The sequence below is a fragment of the Hypoxylon trugodes genome (genome assembly GCF_022578975.1).
Source record: "Hypoxylon trugodes strain CBS 135444 unplaced genomic scaffold F4822scaffold_3, whole genome shotgun sequence".
NCBI classification, from domain to species: domain Eukaryota; kingdom Fungi; phylum Ascomycota; class Sordariomycetes; order Xylariales; family Hypoxylaceae; genus Hypoxylon; species Hypoxylon trugodes.
The window spans coordinates 2425832-2447224 of NW_026250018.1; the positions used below are offsets into that span (position 1 = coordinate 2425832).

General features: G+C 46.0%; 6 protein-coding genes and 1 non-coding gene across 7 annotated transcripts; 3 read left to right on the top strand and 4 right to left on the bottom strand.

Annotated features, from left to right (window-relative positions):
• Nucleotides 1-115: 115 nt before the first annotated feature.
• On the bottom strand, nucleotides 116-208 carry F4822DRAFT_t54. The gene has a single exon. It is a non-coding gene; the product is annotated as a tRNA-Glu (tRNA).
• An 840-nt stretch (nucleotides 209-1048) lies between these two features.
• On the top strand, nucleotides 1049-5208 carry F4822DRAFT_442288 (heme peroxidase; the record flags this gene model as incomplete). The annotated part of the gene is made up of 5 exons (XM_051462975.1): nucleotides 1049-1059; nucleotides 2280-3411; nucleotides 3472-3660; nucleotides 3716-4349; nucleotides 4407-5208. The coding sequence occupies 5 exons, from the start codon at nucleotides 1049-1051 to the stop codon at nucleotides 4913-4915; spliced, it is 2475 nt and encodes an 824-aa protein (XP_051316995.1). The 3' UTR covers nucleotides 4916-5208.
• Nucleotides 5209-5609: 401 nt separating this feature from the next.
• Nucleotides 5610-9854, top strand: F4822DRAFT_396022 (cysteine proteinase). The gene is made up of 5 exons (XM_051457480.1): nucleotides 5610-5879; nucleotides 5939-6091; nucleotides 6145-7343; nucleotides 7395-8314; nucleotides 8369-9854. The coding sequence occupies exons 2-5, from the start codon at nucleotides 6074-6076 to the stop codon at nucleotides 9565-9567; spliced, it is 3336 nt and encodes a 1111-aa protein (XP_051316996.1). The 5' UTR covers nucleotides 5610-5879; nucleotides 5939-6073; the 3' UTR covers nucleotides 9568-9854.
• Nucleotides 9855-10028: 174 nt separating this feature from the next.
• On the bottom strand, nucleotides 10029-11375 carry F4822DRAFT_178416 (signal peptidase 22 kDa subunit). Its single transcript, XM_051453378.1, has 3 exons — nucleotides 10871-11375; nucleotides 10504-10803; nucleotides 10029-10442 (listed from the first exon to the last, which is right to left on the bottom strand). The coding sequence occupies exons 1-3, from the start codon at nucleotides 11011-11013 to the stop codon at nucleotides 10187-10189; spliced, it is 699 nt and encodes a 232-aa protein (XP_051316997.1). The 5' UTR covers nucleotides 11014-11375; the 3' UTR covers nucleotides 10029-10186.
• Nucleotides 11315-12503, bottom strand: F4822DRAFT_178434 (uncharacterized protein). The gene is made up of 2 exons (XM_051453379.1): nucleotides 11787-12503; nucleotides 11315-11724 (listed from the first exon to the last, which is right to left on the bottom strand). Exons 1-2 carry the CDS (start codon nucleotides 11898-11900, stop codon nucleotides 11617-11619), a joined length of 222 nt encoding a protein of 73 aa, XP_051316998.1. The 5' UTR covers nucleotides 11901-12503; the 3' UTR covers nucleotides 11315-11616.
• A 3438-nt stretch (nucleotides 12504-15941) lies between these two features.
• On the bottom strand, nucleotides 15942-17146 carry F4822DRAFT_427075 (eukaryotic porin-domain-containing protein; the record flags this gene model as incomplete). The annotated part of the gene is made up of 3 exons (XM_051460673.1): nucleotides 15942-16049; nucleotides 16108-16743; nucleotides 16820-17146. The coding sequence occupies 3 exons, from the start codon at nucleotides 17144-17146 to the stop codon at nucleotides 15942-15944; spliced, it is 1071 nt and encodes a 356-aa protein (XP_051316999.1).
• Nucleotides 17147-18128: 982 nt separating this feature from the next.
• F4822DRAFT_396047 (bifunctional 6-phosphofructo-2-kinase/fructose-2,6-bisphosphate 2-phosphatase) lies at nucleotides 18129-20847 on the top strand. The gene is made up of 6 exons (XM_051457481.1): nucleotides 18129-18355; nucleotides 18610-18883; nucleotides 18938-18973; nucleotides 19024-19291; nucleotides 19347-19427; nucleotides 19480-20847. Exons 2-6 carry the CDS (start codon nucleotides 18633-18635, stop codon nucleotides 20509-20511), a joined length of 1668 nt encoding a protein of 555 aa, XP_051317000.1. The 5' UTR covers nucleotides 18129-18355; nucleotides 18610-18632; the 3' UTR covers nucleotides 20512-20847.
• Nucleotides 20848-21393: the final 546 nt, after the last annotated feature.

Genomic DNA, 21393 nt, shown 5'->3' on the forward strand with positions numbered 1-21393 from the left:
TTACAACAGAAAAAAATTATGCCAATCATTAGATGTGCGAATTTCTAGGAAGAAACAAACCTGAGTGAAGGGTAAATAAAGCAACCCCCACTATCAAGATAGCAAAAGGTAATGTCTCCGAATCGGGGAATCGAACCCCGGGCTTGACGGTTCCTTTGATTGTTTAGATCATGAGAGCGTCAAATGTTAGCCACTACACCAATTCGGATATGTGTTGTGCTGAGGAATCAGCAAACCGTTTCCTATATAACTTTAGCACCAAGCCTGCTTCATCGATCGTCTCGGTAAAATCTCGGGCTTGGAATAGCTCACTAGTTGTAGGGGTGCGATCCAACAAAGAAGCCCCGTAAGTTTTAATTGCAAATCAAGAAATCAACTTCAAGATGCTGTGCTACTTTTAATAGGTTACATAAGAATATCCCCCTATTAATAAAAAAAATCAAGCCTGCGCAATTTCGGTGGGCGAAGATATCATGAATTTATATTTAGACTATCGATTGAATCGAATTGAATAAGGAAGGGGGGGAATACAATAGTTGCGTCGTATACCTAGGTGTCACAGCAGCATCTTCGTGTATGTATGTGGAATATTGGGGGTTTGTAAAAGTTGCGATGGTATTTGTTCGCTTGAATTGTCCACGTCGTTAGGAAGGCAATAATACTAAGAGACTAAGACAAAACTGGAGCTGTAACCTTAAAAGGTTTAAATCGCACCGAATTGGAGGCTCACCACAAACTGCTTGCTGTTAGTAAGATTCTAGATCTCCAACATGGTACCCTGGACATGTACTGTACTTACGCATCTAGATAGAGAACCCTAGAATCTGAAGGCTTGGCTTCCGTAATACCCCCTGCTCCTCGTCAATCATTAAGTACCTAGATACCTACCTAGGTACATAAGATTCACATAACATGCCCGCTAAAAGAGTGTGTGAAGATAACCTTAGAACCCTAAATTTTATATGCGGAAGCTTATATTGGACACGAAAAAAAGAAAGTTACATGTAACGATAAAAAGAAAAGCAAGCTTAAAAAAGAAAAGGGGAAAATGTACCTTAGGTAGGTACTCGATAGTGTTCAACGCTTTCGGCCGTGCACACGGGAACTAACCCCATGAGAATTTAAATCTCGTCGTTTTATGTCCCCACACCTTTATCTTAATTTGAATAACGTTCAACTCCTCTCAAACCGTTAAGACCGTTAGACCAACGTTGAAGCTACAACTGTTCACCCGACAATTTAGACAATACAAATCGACACGTTATTGCCTTCAACGGTTTAAGGCGCTAGGATACGCAACACCAATATAAATATGGTCCCGTCATTCCTCGAATATAGTTTTGTTCGTTTTGTGCTAATATCGAGCGGAACAATATAAAACTAAAAACACAACATTTTTGAGTCAGCCCATCAGCCGCATACAAGTCGCTACCCATACCATACCAATTCGAAAAGCCCATAATATGAGTGGCTATCTCGAAGTCCAGCTTTTGATTACATGACCAACGCGGCGTCAAACTAACCTACCACTCACCGCCCACCTAATACACACAATGGTGACCTTACCTATCACCTGCTGCTATGCAAGCTGGCCAGAACAATAACTTGCAAGCACATACCAAAGGCTTCATCATTTATCGGAGCTTTGACGCCGTTGGCTCATAGCTGGTATCAACTATACATTATCATCTGACGTTTCTAGTATTACCGGCGAAAATTCTTCGTTTTGGGGGGCCGAGACGCATCGTGAACAGACATGCCAATAGATAAGCTCATCAGTTAAGTGCTTAGGGCTTATGGGTAACCCTCTTTCGTTGTATCTGCTAACTCTGCGGGCTGAGGTTCGTGCAAGAGGCGAACAACTGACCAATGCCATCCCAAGCGCTACGCTAGGTAGCATTGCATTGCTGCAAGGTCTCGTATTTATCTTTGCAAGGGGCTTTCAGCTACCAAGCTTGGGCGTTTTCTTCTCTTTCCTATCTCGCAGAAATTGTCCAAAGATTGTCAGGCACAAGGTACATGTTCAAGTACCTAGGTATCGTAGTAGACTCACGATGTAGGTTCATAGATATCTTCTATTGTCTCCCGTCGCTAAGCTTTGAGTATGGCTTCCCGGGCTCCCATTTCCTGTGTCAAGTGATGTATCCCCCTTCTTTCGCTATCTCAAAGTCTCCCTTGCGGCTAGAGCAGCCGTGATTTTGTTCTGTTGCTTGGGTTGTTCATGTCTGAATAATTTATATCGGTCTGCAAATAATTCCTTGCGCCATGACGAATTGGAGAATCATATGTTACGCAACCATACTGTCTTTTAGTGGTTTTGCAAAAACGGATCCAACATGGCCTTCCCCTTACGACGAGCTTGAGGAGATCATGTATCAGGTTAAGGGCTATAGAGCCAGAGATTTTGGTGGAACCGTTATTCCTTGTTCTAATGAGGCGTCTGGGCCCGGACGGCAAAACGCGGCCGAGTGGCTGCGGGCAGCTTTCCACGACATGGCCACAACAACGGACTTGAGCGGCGTGCGAGCGGGTGGGCTTGATGGCTCCTTGCAGTACGAGTTGAAAAGTTCAGACAATCTCGGCCCGGGCTTCAACACAACGCTAAAGTTCATGGCTGACTATTACACAAGCAGATCGGGCGTGGCCGATCTAATTGCTCTTGGCGTGTACTACGCTGTTAGATCTTGTGGCGGCCCAGTGGTATCTATCTCCGGCGGCAGAGTTGACGCAACAGAGGGTGGCCCAATAGGTGTCCCACTGCCGCAAAACACTGCTTTCACTTTTGAGCAACAATTTATACGAATGGGATTTAACAAGACTGAGATGATCCAGGTTACCGCTTGCGGTCATTCTATTGGTGGTGTGCATGAAGACGAATTCCCTGAGATCGTGCCTGTCGGATCTACATCGAACGGAGAGGCTCCTCTAGATTCCACCGTCGCAGCTTTCGATAACAAGATCGTCACCGAGTACATCGCTGGCAATACGACCAACCCCATGGTAGTTGGTCCTTCGATTAAGGCTACCAGGAACGCCGACTTCAAGGTTTTTAACTATGATGGGAACGTCACAGTCCAAGCTATAGCAGGCGTCAATGACTTCAATAGCATCTGCGCTATAGTGCTTAAAAAACTAATTGACACAGTGCCTGATGGCGTAACACTGTCGGATCCTATACAGCCGTACTCCATCAAACCAGTAAATATGCAATTGGCATTAAACTCTGGAGGATATACGATGCAGTTGACTGGCTTTATACGTGTCCGGACGACCGATATGGGAGATGATTCTGTATCTAGTCTGACGTTGAATTATAAGGATCGGAGCGGTGGCGTCAATTGCGGCAGAACAAGTTGTAACTACACGGCGACTCTCCTAGGAGCTACACAGGGCTTTGATGATCAATTCGTGGTGAGTTCATTGAATAACACATGTTTATGTTTATTGGTCAAAAAAACTGATATGGTCTAGTGGTTCCCTATCGACGCCGAAGTCTCGACTTCTGCTGGCATTTCTTCTTTTACAGTTGCCCTGAGTATGGCTAGCGGAACGACTCAAATGTTCGATAACAATGGGAATTCATATCCTATGCAAGACGCGATATTAATCCAAAAGCCTCAGAGCTGTCTCTTCTCTGGAACTCTCACCGTGACCGCGGCTGTGAATAACCCTCTATGCCACTGGCTATGGACCAACTGTTAACCTCCTTCTCTAGGTCCGTAACGACCGCACATCCCTCCCTGTGGACATGTTCCTCTCATATAAAACCCCTACAGGAGATCCCAACCTTCCGGTACCCACATTGAAAAATGCCACAGTTGCCATGACCAAAGGGGCGTGTGTAGGCTCGTATACTTTCTATACGGCCAACCATACTAACCTTGGGGAGCTTGCGTATGCGTCTATGATCGATGTCATTAGCGGAAGCGACTCTGAAGTTCTGACCGATGATTTCAACGCCGCAAGTGAATTGGGGGCAACTTGTCAGTCATTTCAAAACCCGCCGTCTACGTGCACCACCGGAACGGTATCAACGCCCCCGGTATCGTCAACAAGCACATCTATAAGCACAATTACTTCGACAACGTTGATTACCACAACTTCATCATCTACTTCTACGCCTACCACGGCAACTAGCACCAGCACTTCTCCCACACCACCAGTTGAGACCTTGCATCATAGGCAGGACCTTGGTGAATACTTGCTCGTGGGATGCCAGAAAGAGTCAACTGTGGTTGGGATCCGGGCTCTCAGCGGTGCCTCGTTTGCTTATGATAACATGACGTTGGAGAGCTGTATGAAGAATTGTACTGACTATGTATATTGGGGGACAGAATATGGCCGGGAATGTGAGTTCTAAAACCCAAGAAAGCGTGAGTAAAGCATGCTGCTAACAACCTACGTAGGCTTTTGTGGCAATTCACTCGACTCAACAAGCGAAAGCGCAAACCTGACCGACTGCAACATGGTCTGTGGCGGAGATTCGACAGAATACTGTGGTGATAGTAATAGACTAGAGCTATACAGTACTACGGCTAGCCAAACCGCCCCAACTGCCACACTTGCCCCCAAACCAACAGTATCACCATACACCCGCGTAGGATGCTACAGCGAGCTCCCGGGAGGTCGGGCTTTGACTGGGGCGGCGTACGCAGATGACGCTATGACGTTGGAGATGTGCGCGTCTGACTGTAAGGGTTTCACGTATTTCGCGGCAGAATACGGCCGCGAATGTTACTGCGGCAATACACTGGATAGTCGCAGCACGCTGACTCCGGATGCTGATTGCCAGACGATGGTCTGTGGCGGGAATCGATATGAGTACTGTGGAGCTGCGAACAGACTTGATCTGTATCAATTAGTGACTATCTCTTCGGCGCCTCTTGCAACTCCCATGCCGAGCCCGAATAGATAGATCTAGGCAATTTTGACCTATCATGTGTTTATGACCATACTTTTTTTTTTTTGTTCATATGATTATATGGTATATACTTGGGTATATAGAATGAGATGGGTTGATGGAGACACTTGGTATAGACGATGTCGCGCAAATGGCTCTTGGGAGTCAAACGATCACATAAATGTGGAAAATGTTAGTCAATTTATTTTCGATATTGGTAGAGCGAATACTTTAATGAGATGTATTTCTTTATCCGTGATTTCCTTGAATGAATAGAGTACAATCGCATTGTAACATTACCTACTGTTGGCAAAACCTGCGACTTAACTTCACCTGGAAGGGTGGGTACTGGTTAGAAGGACCCTTAAATTTAGCGGTAGAGGGTCTACTTAGGCAAGGGTGTTGCTGTAGCGCGTCACCCGCGTAAATTAGCTGCGAGGCTGTATGTACCCGGGTATCTAGTGGATACCTAGGTACGTACATTGTGCTAAAGGTTGGGTGGCAGCCGCGACTCTTGCAGACATCCAACCGTGGATTCCGTCAAAAACTCCATCTGGGTAATGGATCTTTAGGTACATGCCTCCTTCATAAAAAAAACGTAGGGAAGTTGGATTCCGGATCGTGCGAAGTACGTACTAAATAAAACCCCCACCATTTTACTTTTCTTTTTTCTTTAAGTCTACAAATGATATTGATATCGCACCTTTAGACAATTTCTCTGACTGCTTATAGGTAGTCACCTGTTTTTTTCCTTGCCGAATTTCGGTTGTTGAGTAAGTTGCCGGGTGTAGGCAGGCTTCTGATCTAGACCAACGTTTACATACCTATCTATTTTTTGCTGACTCCATGCAGCAAACCTCTGCACGTTCCTTTGTCAATAATACCCACTCTACAAAGAGATGCCTATTCGCATAGGCTGGACCTTCTTAACAGACTTGCATGCTTTGAAAACGAGGGCCTAGGACAAGCATGTCGACTGGTGGGTTCTATGAGGCTAATTCTATCCACCGACGATGGCGACTAACTTTTAAACTAAAGAGATACATCCCTCATACAACCAACCTCACCTGACATCCTTTCCGAGATCGCCGGGGAGGTTCGAGCAGTCGGACCCGCGACCATTCGCCTTTAATCGAACTAGCCAGTCAATACTATTTGGGAGGTTCTTGCAACATGGCAGGTAGTGGTTTTGTACGTTCTATAACCAATACGTAGTCTTGACTTGTATCTAACTCCTGCAGCAGCTTAGCTCTCTAAATCCGTTTAGACCTATAAACAAACTTGGTAACACCGACCAAACCCCTTCGCGCCTTGCACGATCCTCACCTCCCCGTCCCCTTTCAAGCCCACCGCCTGCGAAGCGTCAAAAAACCGAGGATAATAAGACGAAAGAGGATAATACACACACGCAGCTTTGCTTCGTCCCCAAATTGAGGGATGATAGTCCCCCGAACCAGCGGAACCAGCGCAAACGCTCTATCGACGATAACGACTCTGGACAGACATTAAAATCGCAGTCGCCCAATCCAAAAAGTACCAATTCAGTCCCGATGAATGTCTCCGAATATCGAAGCTCGGAACGTAACGTCAAAGTACATCTATCAAAGAGGCGCCGCCGAGCCAACACAGCCGATACGAACCTAGACGATAGTGACGGCGAGGTTCAATTTGTCGGGGGGGCCGGAACTGCGACGAAATTCCCAAAACAACCAAGGAAAACTGACGAGCGGCCTATTGGAGACTTCGCCCCGCAGTATCAAAAGAATAAAAAGACACGCGGCGCCATAGTGGTTGATAACATTGTCGACGATACAGAGAGCATAGGATATCGAAGGAAGAGAAAGATGCCAGGGAACGTGGAATCTAGCTCGGATGAACTAGCACCAGAAGCACAAGACATGAAAGCAAAGTTACCAGCGAAACGGTCTACGACTCACTCTCGGAGTTTATCTGATAGAGGTAATATTCCGTCAACGATATTTTCGGGGTCGTCTCCTATCAGATCGCAGAGTGCCAGTGTGCAAAATAACAACCCAGATTGGGTGTGCGCTAAGGGTATCATTGACGAAAGGCTTCGCATTGCACAGGCTGTTTCAGGACAGTTTAAATACGATGCACGGAAGGCGAGCTCTGGGGACGAATGCTTCCTTAAGTTGGGAGACATTAGCTTCATTCTTCGACCGGAAGATATAGATGGAGTTCACATGAAGCGATACTCGTACCTCACAGTCAACTTATCGAAGGTCAAGGTTATCGAGTATTCTTTTGGGCTGAATTCCAACCTAGCCTTGATTGATCGTTCTATCGATGCTACAATTAGTGGCAACCAAAAATTGGTCATTAACTTCGGATATCCCGACGACCTCCGTCGTTTCATAAAATGGGCAGAATTGCGTAGACAAGACGTACGGCCACCTAAAATTATCAAACTCCCGATAGACCAGTAAGTCCCTTAATACTCTCTCCTGCGATTTAACATTAATATGGTTTATAGGGACAAGCTGGACAAGACATTCGACTCCATGATGGAAAAGGCAAAGAGAAATACCGTTATCACAGATGATATGTCGAAAGGAGATGACATCAAACTCATAGAGCACAACGCAGCAAGGCAAGCGAAGTCCATGAACCAGCTGCAATTTCCACCTAGCCAGGGAAAGGCGAAGGATCTAATGAAAGCGCCCGTCTCTATGCCTTCAAACACTAAAGTAACAATTACATCCGATGATCTGCAGCGCCATGATGTACGACGATCGTCGCGGATGACCCGTTCTACGTTTGCACTCAGACATTCCTCTACAGAATCTGATTCCCCGGAATTGCCTGACCCCGAAGCGTGGACAATCAAAAACCCTGGCTGGGAGAAGACCTGGCGTAACTCTCTTGTTTTTCCTCCTCACGGAAAGAACCGGGCTACGGTTGACAAAGAAGACATTCCTCGGTTGGACGAGGGCCAGTTCTTGAATGATAATTTAATAATTTTCTATCTACGATTCCTTCAACGTTCGTTGGAAGAGGAGAGACCAGATCTAGCCCAGAGGATTTATTTCCAGAATACCTTTTTCTACGAAAAACTCAAGTCTACTAAGGCGGGCCAGGCTATCAACTACAATAGTGTCAAGGCATGGACTTCCAAAGTCGATCTCTTCACGAAAGACTACATTATTGTCCCAATCAATGAACTTTCCCATTGGTATGTTGCCATCATCTACAACGCACCGAAGCTTCTCCCGTCCCCAGGCAACGGTGGTGCTTCCAACACGCGGTCCAGAGACACAACCACCGTCGAGGAAGATGCTAGCGACTCTAGGAGAGCTTCTAGTGCTTCTCCCCATTGTGGAAAACCTGGTGAGTCCATAAACGCAGAGGCCGTAGTCGCCACAGCACAAAACGACGTGGCAAATCATCTGAGTCGTATGTCAATCAATAGTTCTGGTTCCCCAGATAACGAAACTAAGCAGAGAATAGCCACAGATTCGAACAAGCAGGAAACAGACGTGCAGGTGGTCGATCAAGAGCAGGACAGCTCTAAAACAGATGTGGAACAGCTCCCCCCACTAAACGAGAATTACCAACGAAAGAAGCCTGGGAAGAAGAATTTCCCGAGTGCTCGAAAGTATAATCCAGATCAGCCAAGGATTATCACGCTTGATTCATTAGGAATACAACATTCTCCAGCTTGTGGCAGCCTCAAGCAATATTTGGTTGCAGAGCTTAAGGACAAGAAAGGTATCGAGATAGGAAACCCTGGAGCGCTGGGCATGAAGGCGAGAGGTGTCCCCGAACAGACAAATCATTGCGACTGTGGATTATTTTTGCTGGGATACATACAGGAATTCCTAAAAGACCCCGACAGATTTGTCCGTAGCCTCCTTCTGGACGATCGTGAAATTTCTTGGGACCTTGACCCGTCACAACTTCGAAATGAAATTAGGCGCTTGATTTTCAAACTTCAAATGGAGCAGCAAAGTCAAGAAGATGACCATAGAGAAGAGAAGCGCAACAAAGCTGTCCTCTTAAGAAGAAGGAAGGCAGCGGATGAGCAGCAAGCATACCAACAAAGTGCTCCGCCTGCAAAGAATGACTTCGTCGATCAATATGTGCCTGAACCCTTAGATGAGGGAAAGGGCCCCAAGGAGCGCGAAATTGCAGCCGCAACAAAATCGAGGTCACCTACCCCCAGGCTTATTGATTTAAATACTAAAACTACATTTGATTCAGAAGACGGCCATCATATGCCAGGTTCGTATCCTCAATCCCCTACCGCAGACGGCAGAAATGCAAGGGAGAGGTCTATCGCTAGTAATAATGAGAGTGCGAAGCAAGTGGAGGCCTATAAGTTCGTTTCACCGCTCCCCGAATCCGCTTGTGGCTCTTCGGCATCTACCCCCGTGGTCGTCGACGACTCGGAACCCTCTCAGGAACGAAAGCGCATGTCTACCCCGAGCCGTGCCGATGTCAAAAGAGGCAACACACCGGTGGAGGTAGAAGATACCCCGCAATCTTACAAGAAATACAGCCCAGCGAGGATTGAGGTCCAAGATGAAGAACAGTCGCCGATAACGAGTCGTTATTTTGATGGCCGAATGCGCGGCGACCGAATGGCTTCGGCTACACTTCACGATGAGCTGAATCAATCGCACGAAGTCGTCGATCTTTCAGACTAAATCTACGTAGTATATCGTAGTCACGCATATTTACGAGATTCGAAGCTGAGAAAGTAGAGAAGAGAGAGGCCCGCTTTGGATGTATTGAGAGAGGTATCATCTTCACCTCGTACATATCAGCATGGAATGGCGTAGACGGTCGGTTCGGTTGTATTTAAAGGTTGCATTGCTCATATACCCTAGCAGAAAGCTGGCTGGTTCTTTCGCCGGTTGTTACATAAGTCGGTGAATTACGAAAAACGTATTCGATTCAGACTTGTAAGATTCGTGCACTATAACTCAAGCTAAGTGCTTTATTGTGTGTAGAGATATTGATCCCCAAGCCTTGGGGATCAACTTCCTAGAGCGCAGTGGTTTTGTGACTGGCTAAGTACCTCGATTCTAGCTTCTTCTACACGTCGGTGACTGATAGTGAGGGTAATTTCATAACGTATCATAATACGCCGTGTCTCATTCCACGGGTACACATACACAGAATGCAAGGCGGCCTAGCATCACCTCAAAGTCACATCATGAAAAAACGGTGTTGCGAAGAACAGGCTACGATTTTCCTAACATACGCTAGATAATTCCCTAACGCCCAAATCAAAGACACTTCTACATCGAACCATCTAGCATACTACCTCGGCTTCTTAGTGCTCTTCTTATCCTCGCCATCCTTCTTTTTTAACGCAGGTAACTCGAAGGCTTTGCTAATACCGTCGCTCATCCGCTTCCATAACCCGAGATCGAAGTTCTGGTTCCAGGTCAGAATACCGACCCACGGCTGCACGTTGTAGTTGACGTGTAGCTTGACGTCGTCGGTCTCGGCGATACGGCCCGTTGGGTGCGTGATTTGGTATTTGGGCTTTTGGTTCTTGAGGGTGAGTTTGCCTCTGTGATCCTCGTTAGTCCAATCATCCATGCTGGGAGTGAGAAAAGAGGTGGTAATCATACCGGCTAGGATCTATAGTCTTGCCGGCGGCGCTCTTGCGTAACTTCTTCAATGCTGCGGGGCCAATGTTGCTCAGGTGGTCGGAGCTTGGGCTCGTGATGATGGTGTCCCAAATTACGGCTTTGTTGGTTTGGTTCATGCTATTGGCGCCGGCGGGGGCGACGGGCCATTCGGCTGTTACGTATACGAAGAGTTGTTTCGTGTTCCAGGTGAATAAAGACGAGAAGTCGGCATCAAGCGAAAACTTAATGATGGCATATTCCTCTTTCTTGGTGCTGTAATAATGTGGCCGACCCTTTACTCTAATTCATAGTCCTAGTATTAGCTAAATTGTTCATTTACCTGCCAAATTCGAGGACCAATTCTTACACTTGGACATTTGTCGTTTTTATTGTCGCGCTAGGGGTTCGGGGTGTGGTAAAGTCGGAGGCGGCGATTAGGGCGGCGACGACGAATGCGACGGTAGTGAAGAAGCCGAATACATTTTGTATTCGAGTCAGGGAGTTGTACATGGCGGGCTAACTAGTTCGAATGCCCAGAATTTAGGGGGCTTGGAAGGAATTTGGGTAATTCTCTTCAGATATAGGTCCCCCGCATATACATGGACTAATGTTTTGTTGTTTATTAGTCCAATCGCCAAATTCGATGTCGACGTTGTGAATGTGTAGGAGATAAGTAATATGTGAGGCCACGTCCACGTATTGAAGCTCTATGAGGATCCTCTTATCGATAATTCCTTATCGGTTTCTTATCAAGAAAGCTAGCTTTGTGTCACCTCTTGGCAACCCCTTTTTCTGTTAATTTAGGTGCGGGGTTCAATTCTTGCCTCTATCTCCATCTACCCCTTTTCCGTCTCTACACATTAATTTCTATTAAGTGAAATACTGAGAAGCAGAAGTTGATATTTTGAATTTTTCTTTATCGTTCCCCTAAATAATTACATTCTCCTGGCAGCACCTATTGGCACCCCTATAAGATAATCTCCATTTTAATCTTTACTTTTACCATCACTAGTCGTACCCCATCGGATCCATCTCCAAGATTCGGACTGAAAATGAGACGGCAAGGTGCATATGTCGTGCGCCACCTAATAATATCATCTTCGCGGAGTGCGCTTACTCCCGACCTCGAGCTTGGTGCTCAGCTACCAGTGATTCTACAGATTTGAGCTCGGGCTTAGGCTTGGGCTCATCACGACGGTAAGCGCTGGCAAGATCCGGTCCCTATTAACTAACTGTTAGATATGTTTGTGTCTTGATTTAGGAGGCCAGATATCAGCGCTTACATATTCTGAAGCGTGAGCATCTAATGGAGCTAATTGGAGTCCGCCATCTGGAAGCACCACACTCTGAACCCCTGATGCTAGAAGGACAGTTGCTAATAGGGCTTTATGGACCATACTGCTGGATGTTCTCAATCTGTCATCGGTGATACGGCAGGGATATGCAGGCTATCAGAAGTGGCGTCGAGTAATAGCAGTCGCTTCTGAAAATTTTCAGGTGTCTCACAAAAGCTAAGAAGCAAGAGGTGACACCAAATTTCTACACCTCCATGACAGCATGGCCAAGTACGAACGCCACGCTACGGGGATAGGGAATTATATGCAAAAAAGCAATCGAAGTCATTATTTATCGTGTGCAGACATAGTCCCAAAAAGCCACCCGTTACCTCCTAACCGATGACCCTTGTCCTACATAAGGTCTCCCCAGATGAAGACAACGGAGCCAAGGAGTAATGCTGATCAATGAGTTTTGAAAATGATATTTTGCGCAGCGACGATCACCACGGATAAATAGTACTAGGATGATGGAGAATTGGCATGATACTTCATTACGTAGGGAAATCTAACTTAAGCAGCACATTTTCTGCTTGACAAGAGATTATATACAGGGGCAAGCGTGCCGTTATAGCCGGGATTCTTGGGCTGAAGAGTAGATAAAAGCAATATTCAGGCCAACGATATGAACTCGGAGATAGTAGGTCTTTTTTAAGCCACCTTACAGACAGACCGATGTTCTTAAATGACAACGAATTCTAACGAGTATCCAGAATCGGGCTTTCAGAGCGTCTATGCAATTGTATTCATTACTATCATACGAGCGTCGAGTGCTACATTACTTAAAATTCGGCTTACCTAACTCAACAAGTCAAAAGTCAAGTCCAAATGTGAAATGACCGAGGGGGCTTGTTGAAACGCCGAAAAATGCAGTGTTAAAGTGAAGATCATCGAGGGATAAATCCTAATCCACCGGATATACCGGGGCTTGGGGGTGATCATTGCGTTATACGGGCCGTCCGAGAACGGGACGCGTGTTTACAAACCTCAAATAGGAATCCCGATACCTCACTATTAGAGTCCTATGAACTTCGATTTGGCTAGAGAACTCCGGGTATACGCCTTGCCATAATGTCTCGGACTTGTTAGATACTCCGCCAAAATTGACTAAGCCAAGACTCAACCGGAGTAAGCCGGTAGAGCACGTATTGTAATGAATGAGTAGTACATCTAGGGGATTCTGCTTTGGCCTCAAACAATCTTCAAAATCTGTAAATTTCCTTTTCTTTCAGTTCATCTCCTCTGTAGATACACACGCCACACAATTGGAACGATGATGAGGGGTATAAAAATGAAGAGGCGAGGCGTATACGTACGATGAAACAAAAGCCACCAATCCCAAGACTAACTAAATAAAATACCGCTGCCTATGTGGGTTAGCTTTGGGATACCTTTTTCTCTCCCAGCCATACCCTCGCTATAGCCTCTAACACCCCAACCATCTTAAGGCTTAAGTTAGTGACAATATGTGCAAGCCGAAATAGGTTCAACAGACTAAACATAATAACATTTTCCTCTAGCCGTGAATTACGAAGCTCTTGCGGCCCAGCAGCCTTGGGCATTGTGTTCTATTGGATATATACGATATCAATCAGGCCGATATATCCTCTTGTTGGGAACTGAAGATGTTATAAAGCTGATGATGAGATGGTAGTTTAAAGGGGTATAACTTTAGAATACTGGAAGTTATAACGGTGACGCCGTAGGGATAATGGGGCCTAGGCGGATCTTAAGCGTTTTTGTTGTACTTGCATAGGAGACCATTGGGAGTCACATTTGCAAAAGCAAATCGAAAATTTAGCATCGTCCTATCGAAGCTCGACTGGGTACACTAAGCCACACCGCATGGTTTAGGCATACTAGACGAGGCATAAAGGGTCTGGGTACTTTCTATGTGTATTTGCGCAATTCTTGTAAAGGGTCCTTTCGCAGTCTCAATGGCAATAATTCAATCTCGGGATAGTATCTCCTTTTTCCCCTTTCCCCTTTCCACCGTGCATACGAGCCTAAAATGCATTATGAGGCCCTTTAACTGGATGGTAGCGAATGGAATGTGGTGTTTAGCAGTAGAAAACCGGGTGTTAGTATCCCAACTGCCTTAAGCTCAGATTGCCATCAAGAAAGCCAGCAAAGTCGGAAACGGTAACCCCCCTCTTTACGTGAAATGCCATCGTACCAGGTAGGTACTAATTTAAGCAGGCCTTTACTTATATTGGACAGTGTCTATCGAAAGACCTATAGAAAGTCAAACAGACTGTTAGGATCTCTTCATCGACTGCAATGGAGAGAGGATATGGGCACAGAAGCCAGAAGAGAGATATAATGATGGATATTTTATTGCTCCACTGAATTTTAATGCCTTAGGAATAAGAGGCAGGCTCTTTCAGAGATACAGGAGGCTTCAAGAGGTATATGCTATAAAGCTAACTATATAAAGGAGTAAACAACTCTGTTGTGGCGCAAAAAGGTCGCAAATAACTGCTACAGGAACTACTATATATATAAACAAGTAGTCGGAGAGGTCATTCGTCTTTATGTTCGGCAATAGGGGTCTCTTACGGCGATAAGGGGATTTCCCGATACTTCTCATGATGTACTGCTCCGTACAGCCAGACTACTGACAGTATATATCATAAAACTTGAGTGAATCTCGATTATTTGCCTAGGTATACTTGTTCAGAGGGAATCATCAAGAACCTCTAAATATCACTATATTACTTGTATTTATTTAAGCGCCATTCATCACCCTACTTAACTCTAGCATCTTAGAATGATCCCACGGGTTTGGCTGTTCCTGGAGCGGGTGATTATTAGATCTTCGCGATGGGTTATGATTGATGGAAAACTGTTGAGAGGCTCGATTCAGTAACCGCTACCACCGATTCTTTGTGCGCCTGGCTAAGGCAGAATTGGCTGTGGTGAAGCCATCGAGATGGACTCAAGGTAGGTTGCGATGGTTCATTATTCCCGATCGGTCGTCCATAGAGCCTGGGTTGGCCCCGATTAGAGATAGGGTCTATAGCGGCGGCACTGGACGGATGGACTTAACTAGATAGATAAGAGCGGTGTATGGATTACGAGTGGATAAATAATCAGCAGGCCTGGTAGTGTTACCCTCGTGGATGGCGATGATCAAGCCGTGAATTAAGGCTCCGCACCCACGATCTCTTGTGTCACACCTAAAGTCAGGACACCAAACGTACATTAAAAGTTTTCTACTCGGAAGAAACCTGACGAAATCCTTAAATACCTAACTTGGAACTTAACTTCCGTTATAGTCATAACCTGTCGCATCGCGTATACTTAACCTTCTACATGTATTATATGTGGTTCAATGCGATGCTTCATTATGATCCATCACCAAAGCCACTTTCCTTAATTATTTCATGTTATGTTTAGTCATTTTCTATTAACAATGATCACATACCTCCTATAAAGTTTCAGTCTCTTTTGTAGGGGTTGGACTAGACCTATCCCCATTTTTCTAGCGAGTGTTCAACGCTAGGTAGATGCAGGAAGGGTCCTTTGTAAATTGTCGTGGATTTATACACAGATTGGGTGACTATGTATAGCACTCCGGTAAAATTACAAGCGTCTCTTCGAGGTAAATCCTCAAATATCATCGACGACCATGCCACGGCCCTCATCGTTCCATCGCGCGTAAAAATCACCACGCCGCCCTGGTGCCTTCCTAGTGGTCACATAATCCTAATTGTACACGTTTTCGCGGTTCCCCACCCAGTAATCAAAGCGGGCAGAGCTCGACCTTGTCCTCATGAGCCCAACACTGGAACTCCGATGAACAAGTCGTAGCCGATGCGAAAAGAAAGTCTATAGTCGTAAATTTTTGATGCAGAATCCAACCAACTCAGCGACATGTGTACCACATTAAAGGCATAAAGTAGGCTTGATAGGACCAGGGGCTGAAAAAAAAAATGGTTGATGCTGCACGAGGTCTCCAGCGCGCCAGTCAGCCCCGTGACTATGATGGGGGTCCTGGCGGTGGATTGCTAAAATTGTGTATTAGGCGTGCGATGGTGGGAGAGGGGATGTTCTATTTTTTTGCGGAGAAGGAAGTCATCCAAATATGACAGAGACGGTGGCTTAGAATGGGATATTGGGCGAAGCTTGAGCGCCGAGAGCTTCTTGTTGCTCCTGCAATTCTTCACCACCAGACTCGATGCTGATTCCAAGGCCAACCTTGGCGGATTGCTGTAAACCATAGAGTTAGAATTGGAACTTCATACTTGCAGTCTCGAGATAAACTTACATTGAAGTGGTCAACATCAGCGCAGAACGACATCATGACAGGTGGCGCAACACGCTTCTCTAATATGCAACCCAGTTTTCCCTTTGTGTCGACCTGCGCGCGGAACGTTGACATACGGAAATCGTATTTAACACCGAATGATGTGTGACCCTCTTTCTGCAGACCACCTCCCATCAGATTAGGACTGGGGGCGGCCTGGAGGGTCATGTCGACGCCAGCTTGCACCTTGTCGGAGATCTTCCGCCAATATGTCGCGTTTAAAGCACCTTGAGCATGTAATTGCGCCGTTGCGATCCAATCATCGGACTTATATCTTGCGCAGTAAGATAGGACGGACTCGGGCGGTTGGTTTAATGCGGCTCGTTGCCAGACCGCTTCGATACCGAGAGCAAGCTTACGAGTAACGGATTGCAAGTGATTGAGGATATAGATACCAGTTAACCCGCCTTCAAGATAGGAAGGGTTCAACATCTTTAAGGAAGAAGTGAAGTCCTTGCCGACATACTCGTGCTCAATAGAGGCCATATCCTGAGCTCCTATTTGGAATTGCATCTTGGCGGTGAGCGCAGAGGTCCATCGATAGTTGAATCGCGTTGACAACAAGCCGCTGTTATCCATGCTGCCTTGGAGGAAAACCTGTTATGAGTGGGAATATTTGTTAACCTAAGATCTATGTGACGAAAATAGAGGCATTTGATATGAATAAACCCACATCATTGGTACCAAAGAGTCCCGCAAATGCATAAGGATTCTGGTGCTCGCCCATAGCAAATTGATGCGACACTTGGAAGAGAGGCGATAAGCTAATAGCCTTTGTAAGGTCTGCTCTTATTCCGGAGTGCATATAATTGGTAAGGGAAACATCGCGCTGAACTTCTTTCGCGAGTGTCTCAATGGAGCCGGGATTCGACAAGCCAAGCTTGGCTCGTCGTTCGGAAAAGGACTTATATGCATCGGAAACTGCATTTGCTATAGGATTTGTCGTTAGGAAGCCCAAGGGTGAGGACCCGGCCGACAGCGACCCGAGGTTGGAGGCCATGATCGGAGGGGGGTTATTGTCAAGCAATCGGAGTGACGTCTTTGATAAGGAATGACGACAGAAAAACTCGGCGCAACGCGAGGATTTACAAAGGAAGAAATTGAATATTTATTCTCGCCTTAGAAGAGTAAAATATAGGACCCTAATGAACAAGACGTAAAGGCGAAATGTTTCCTAGCTTCCCAAGCCTGCGAGCTCCCGACAATTGGGTCAAGGTGTCGTCGTTTTTTTTGATTAGCTTGCAGAAGTGTCGAGAAAAAAATGATTTCTTTTTGGGGCAAGGCGTCAGTGAGATCAACATCCTTGTCCTAGCGAGCTTGCTCCACTTTTACTATATCGGAATAATCCTTGTGCCGCGTCCCTAGCGTATACCTAGCTGCTTAGCTCTAATAATCCCTGGTCAGTTCCCGCGAACATCAAACTTAAACCTCCACTGATGTCACATGTAGAAACTGTGCGTAGGTACCTCTTTTTAACTTTCTAGCCTTTACCTTCAACGCTCATAAGATCGGTAACCTACAAAGTTACATCTTTTTCTCTCCCTCAATTATTTACATTTATTTTGATTGGTAGCCCACTTCAGCATTCATTTACGGACTACACTCAAACGAAATATATGTTTTCTCTCCTTTCCTCTTAACGAATGAACCCTAGATCTTTCTGTCTTACCTCACGGGAAATATATTCCACGCATTTATTTCGCATTAACCGAGCATCTAAATTTTACACGGACAATTCAGCTACCGCGATTACCACATCTCTGAGCCTTCGCTGAGATCCCTAACTGCGATATTCCGTTTGAGATTCGATATTCTATGCTTATGTCAAAGGTGATCATCTTCGTCTCTTTAGCTCTACCTATTAATGGTTTTACGGCGGCTAGATCTTGGGCCCTATCGCTTCTATCTGTTCATCATCTTTCGTGGCCATGATCCTATATTTTATAAAGAAAACATGCACTCCTAACTTCAATCTAGACATTAGTGCTCAGAGCAGCCACAATTAAGCCTCGATTCTTATAAGAACCCCGGAGGCTCTCCTCTGAGTCAACTCATTGCAAGTGAACTATAGTCATATACGTACACCTATTTACCCTAGCTACGTCCGGATCTATGAGCTAGCCCGGTTGTTGCTACTGCTTTGACGACCCAGATAATCCCATGTACAAGGGCTGCTAAGGCAGGTCGTTACCACCATGGATACACTACTGTAAGTGCAACATCCTTGCTTGATGCTTGTCTTGTTATCTGGGCGCACCTGCAGCGCATCAATCTCCTCGATCTTAGAACCGGTGCATCCCAATGGTTAGTTCGTTGCTATCCTTGGTTTGGTTTATATCTGGGTCTTCTAGGTCCGTTATAACCACTTGTGGCATAGACTTCCTTTGGTTGAACAGAATTCAACTACTATCATCTTCGTAATTCATCTCAATTCGTTGTCTTACGACTGCTACCTCTACTTAGTTTCGTTTCCCCTTTCGACGAACATGCGCCAGGTTCATCTTGGCGATATTTGCTGCGAAGGAGAGTCTGATACTAACTCTACCAGCACCGCGGATATCGCCGCAAATGCTCCAAGATACCGGCGCAAAAGCAGCACCTTCATCGATGGAATTCATGATGTCCCCGACGATGGCGATAGAGCCCCGGCCCAGTTATATAGCACCATGTCAGGAAGACTCTTCCATTCTGGTCGTATTGCAATTGTTATGGTGGGACTTCCAGCGCGAGGCAAGACGTAAGCTTGGACATGCCACCTATTATATGTTCAACAGCCTTAACTCATTTGCAGCCATATTGCCGTTTCGTTAGCACGATACTTGGGATGGTAGGCGAATGACTCCCCTGCTGATTTGAGTATTGTCTCATTTGCTCTAGGTTAGGGGTGAAAACGCGAATTTTCCACCTTGGAGATTACCGTCGAGCTACTGTTGGTCAAGGTGGACACGTTCCTGAAGATTATTTCTATCCTAACGCCTCCCCGGCCTCCGTCGTTTTACGCCAGAAGATCCTTAAAAAGTGTCGCGAGGACATCTATGGTTGGCTTAACCATGAAAATGGACAAGTCGCAATATACGATGCGGTGAACCCGACCGCGAGTGGTCGTCGATCGTTAGCTAAGGAATTTGCCAAGCACGATGTCCAGGTGAGCTACACTGTCAATTTCCGAAGTGACGAAATCTTTACTAACGACTCTTCAGACATTGTTCCTCGAGTCCTATGTTGATGACGAAAATCTCCTCCGGGAGAATGCCCGCAATGTTAAGATTGGTTCCCCTGATGTATGGCCCTCGAATATTTCCTGATAAAATGGTAGATAACTGACGTCAGTAGTTTGCCAATATGGATCCTGATGAGGCCGCAAAGCTTTACTTGGAACGCATGGAAACCAAGATTCCCACTTTTGAGACTATGGACGAAAAGGAACTTAATTATATTAAAATGATTAATGCTGGCCAGAAATTCTTCTACAACAACGTATCTTTCAACTACCTCTCGCACCGTATTGTCTTCTATCTGACCAACACTCACGTCAAATCTCGGGCCACATTTTTCGTCCGACCTGGCGCTGCGACTGAAGAGGATAGTTATAAGGCAGATGCGCCATTATCTGGGGAAGGACTCAAGTATGCTAGGGTAATGACTGAGACGGTGATCGAACACCGCGAACGGGAGCGAGCATCACGGACAAAAGATGGTGGGCCAACAGCACCGCTACGGCCGCTCGCAGTATGGTGTTCAACGCGTATGCGTACTCTACAAACAGCAGACGTCTTTAAAGAGCTCGGATACAAGGTGCGCCAACGCAGCCAGATGGCCGAAATCAATCCAGGGGTATGCGAAAGATTGAGCGAGCGCGCTATTCGCCGTTTATATACTGAGGAAGTCACGAAGCACGAACTCGACCCATATCATCACCGTTACCCCCGTGCTGAGTCATACCACGATCTCGCTGTACGACTTGAGCCAATCATCTTAGAACTCGAGCGTGAGCAGAATGACCTGCTAATCATTGCCCACGAGAGTGTGTTACGTGTGCTCTATGCATATCTTATGCACTGTAGCACAATGGATATCCCGAATCTCAAGTTTCCACGGAACGAGATTATCGAGGTTATCCCAGGTGCATATCAAAATGAGGCCAAGCGTATCCATATTCCAGGTCTCGACCCCAGAACGGTTCCGGGATCTCCCGAGGACATTCGTATCCCCGTTCCGGACAGTGCCTCCGACACCCCAACACCCCTCCCAGGTGGTGGTCTTTCTGCACCTGCAGTACCACCCATCGTTATTGAGAAGCCACCTGAGAAGGTAGTTAATACGGCAGCTGAAGCTGTAAGAGACAAGATTACAGATGAAGATTAAATCTTGTCCGTGTCTTATGCGGTGGCTTATAAACATGGAAAGCGTCATATTAGCACCCCATGCTACGAAGACACGGTCTGATTAGAGCTAGGATAGGCCACCTTATGAATACATCGTCATTAGGCAATAAGAGCACTTCTGATCTAGCAGCAGATCAAGTGATTTATGAACCTACATTGGCACCTAGATATTCTAGTAATCATGCATTAACATTACCACCATAAAACAAAAACCCCGACGTATCAACGTATTGACTACACCCGCTAGTTATGGGGCTAGATTGCACCCGTAAGCTGCCGTAAATATTAAAATTTTAAACCGGATTTTGGATGAGGCATAGTCATTCCCGATTTTCCACAAGTTGCTACGCCGTGATATGTTTAGACTCGGTTACAAGCCAAATATTTTCAATCTTCGCTGTCACTTCTAAACTGATACTAGAATCCACTACATGAGTTTATGCTTGGCCCTTGGTCTGAAAGAATGTTGAAGTAAATTAGGTAGTTGTTAGGAGATTTTATATTAATCAGACCAATCCAGTTCCTTTCCCCATCCATTTTGGCCTTGGGTATTTAATCTAGTTGGATGCATAGTTCATACTAAGCCCAATACACCTAGGTCTTTCGCACACATCCTATCATGATAATAATCATTTCGCTTCACATCATTAAACACATTTCCGCCGTCGGCGGCCTGGCAACACCGCTGTGGATACACAGCCCGATCATGTAGTCCCCATATCCACAAACGACACACGTACCATCAACACATGCGAACCCGCTCGAACCAACACCCTCCCGGCAATTCTTAACTTCATCCGCTCCCGTTCCGCTAACGCAGCGGATCCCTCCGGTCCTCTCCGCCTGCGACCGACCGGCGCCG

Bases quoted from the DNA above. Each gene is read 5' to 3' on its own strand.
- F4822DRAFT_396022 (XM_051457480.1), top strand. The intron at 7,344-7,394 runs GTAAGTCCCTTA...TATGGTTTATAG, and splicing joins ATCAAACTCCCGATAGACCA to GGACAAGCTGGACAAGACAT. The intron at 8,315-8,368 runs GTATGTCAATCA...AGCAGAGAATAG, and splicing joins CGTGGCAAATCATCTGAGTC to CCACAGATTCGAACAAGCAG.
- F4822DRAFT_178416 (XM_051453378.1), bottom strand. From the start codon at position 11,013: ATGTACAACTCCCTGACTCGAATACAAAATGTATTCGGCTTCTTCACT. The intron at 10,804-10,870 runs GTAAGAATTGGT...ACTATGAATTAG, and splicing joins AAAACGACAAATGTCCAAGT to AGTAAAGGGTCGGCCACATT. The intron at 10,443-10,503 runs GTATGATTACCA...CGAGGATCACAG, and splicing joins AAGACTATAGATCCTAGCCG to AGGCAAACTCACCCTCAAGA.
- F4822DRAFT_178434 (XM_051453379.1), bottom strand. From the start codon at position 11,900: ATGGTCCATAAAGCCCTATTAGCAACTGTCCTTCTAGCATCAGGGGTT. The intron at 11,725-11,786 runs GTAAGCGCTGAT...GTTAGTTAATAG, and splicing joins ATGCTCACGCTTCAGAATAT to GGACCGGATCTTGCCAGCGC.
- F4822DRAFT_396047 (XM_051457481.1), top strand. From the start codon at position 18,633: ATGCGCCAGGTTCATCTTGGCGATATTTGCTGCGAAGGAGAGTCTGAT. The intron at 18,974-19,023 runs GTAGGCGAATGA...CATTTGCTCTAG, and splicing joins TTAGCACGATACTTGGGATG to GTTAGGGGTGAAAACGCGAA. The intron at 19,292-19,346 runs GTGAGCTACACT...ACGACTCTTCAG, and splicing joins TTGCCAAGCACGATGTCCAG to ACATTGTTCCTCGAGTCCTA.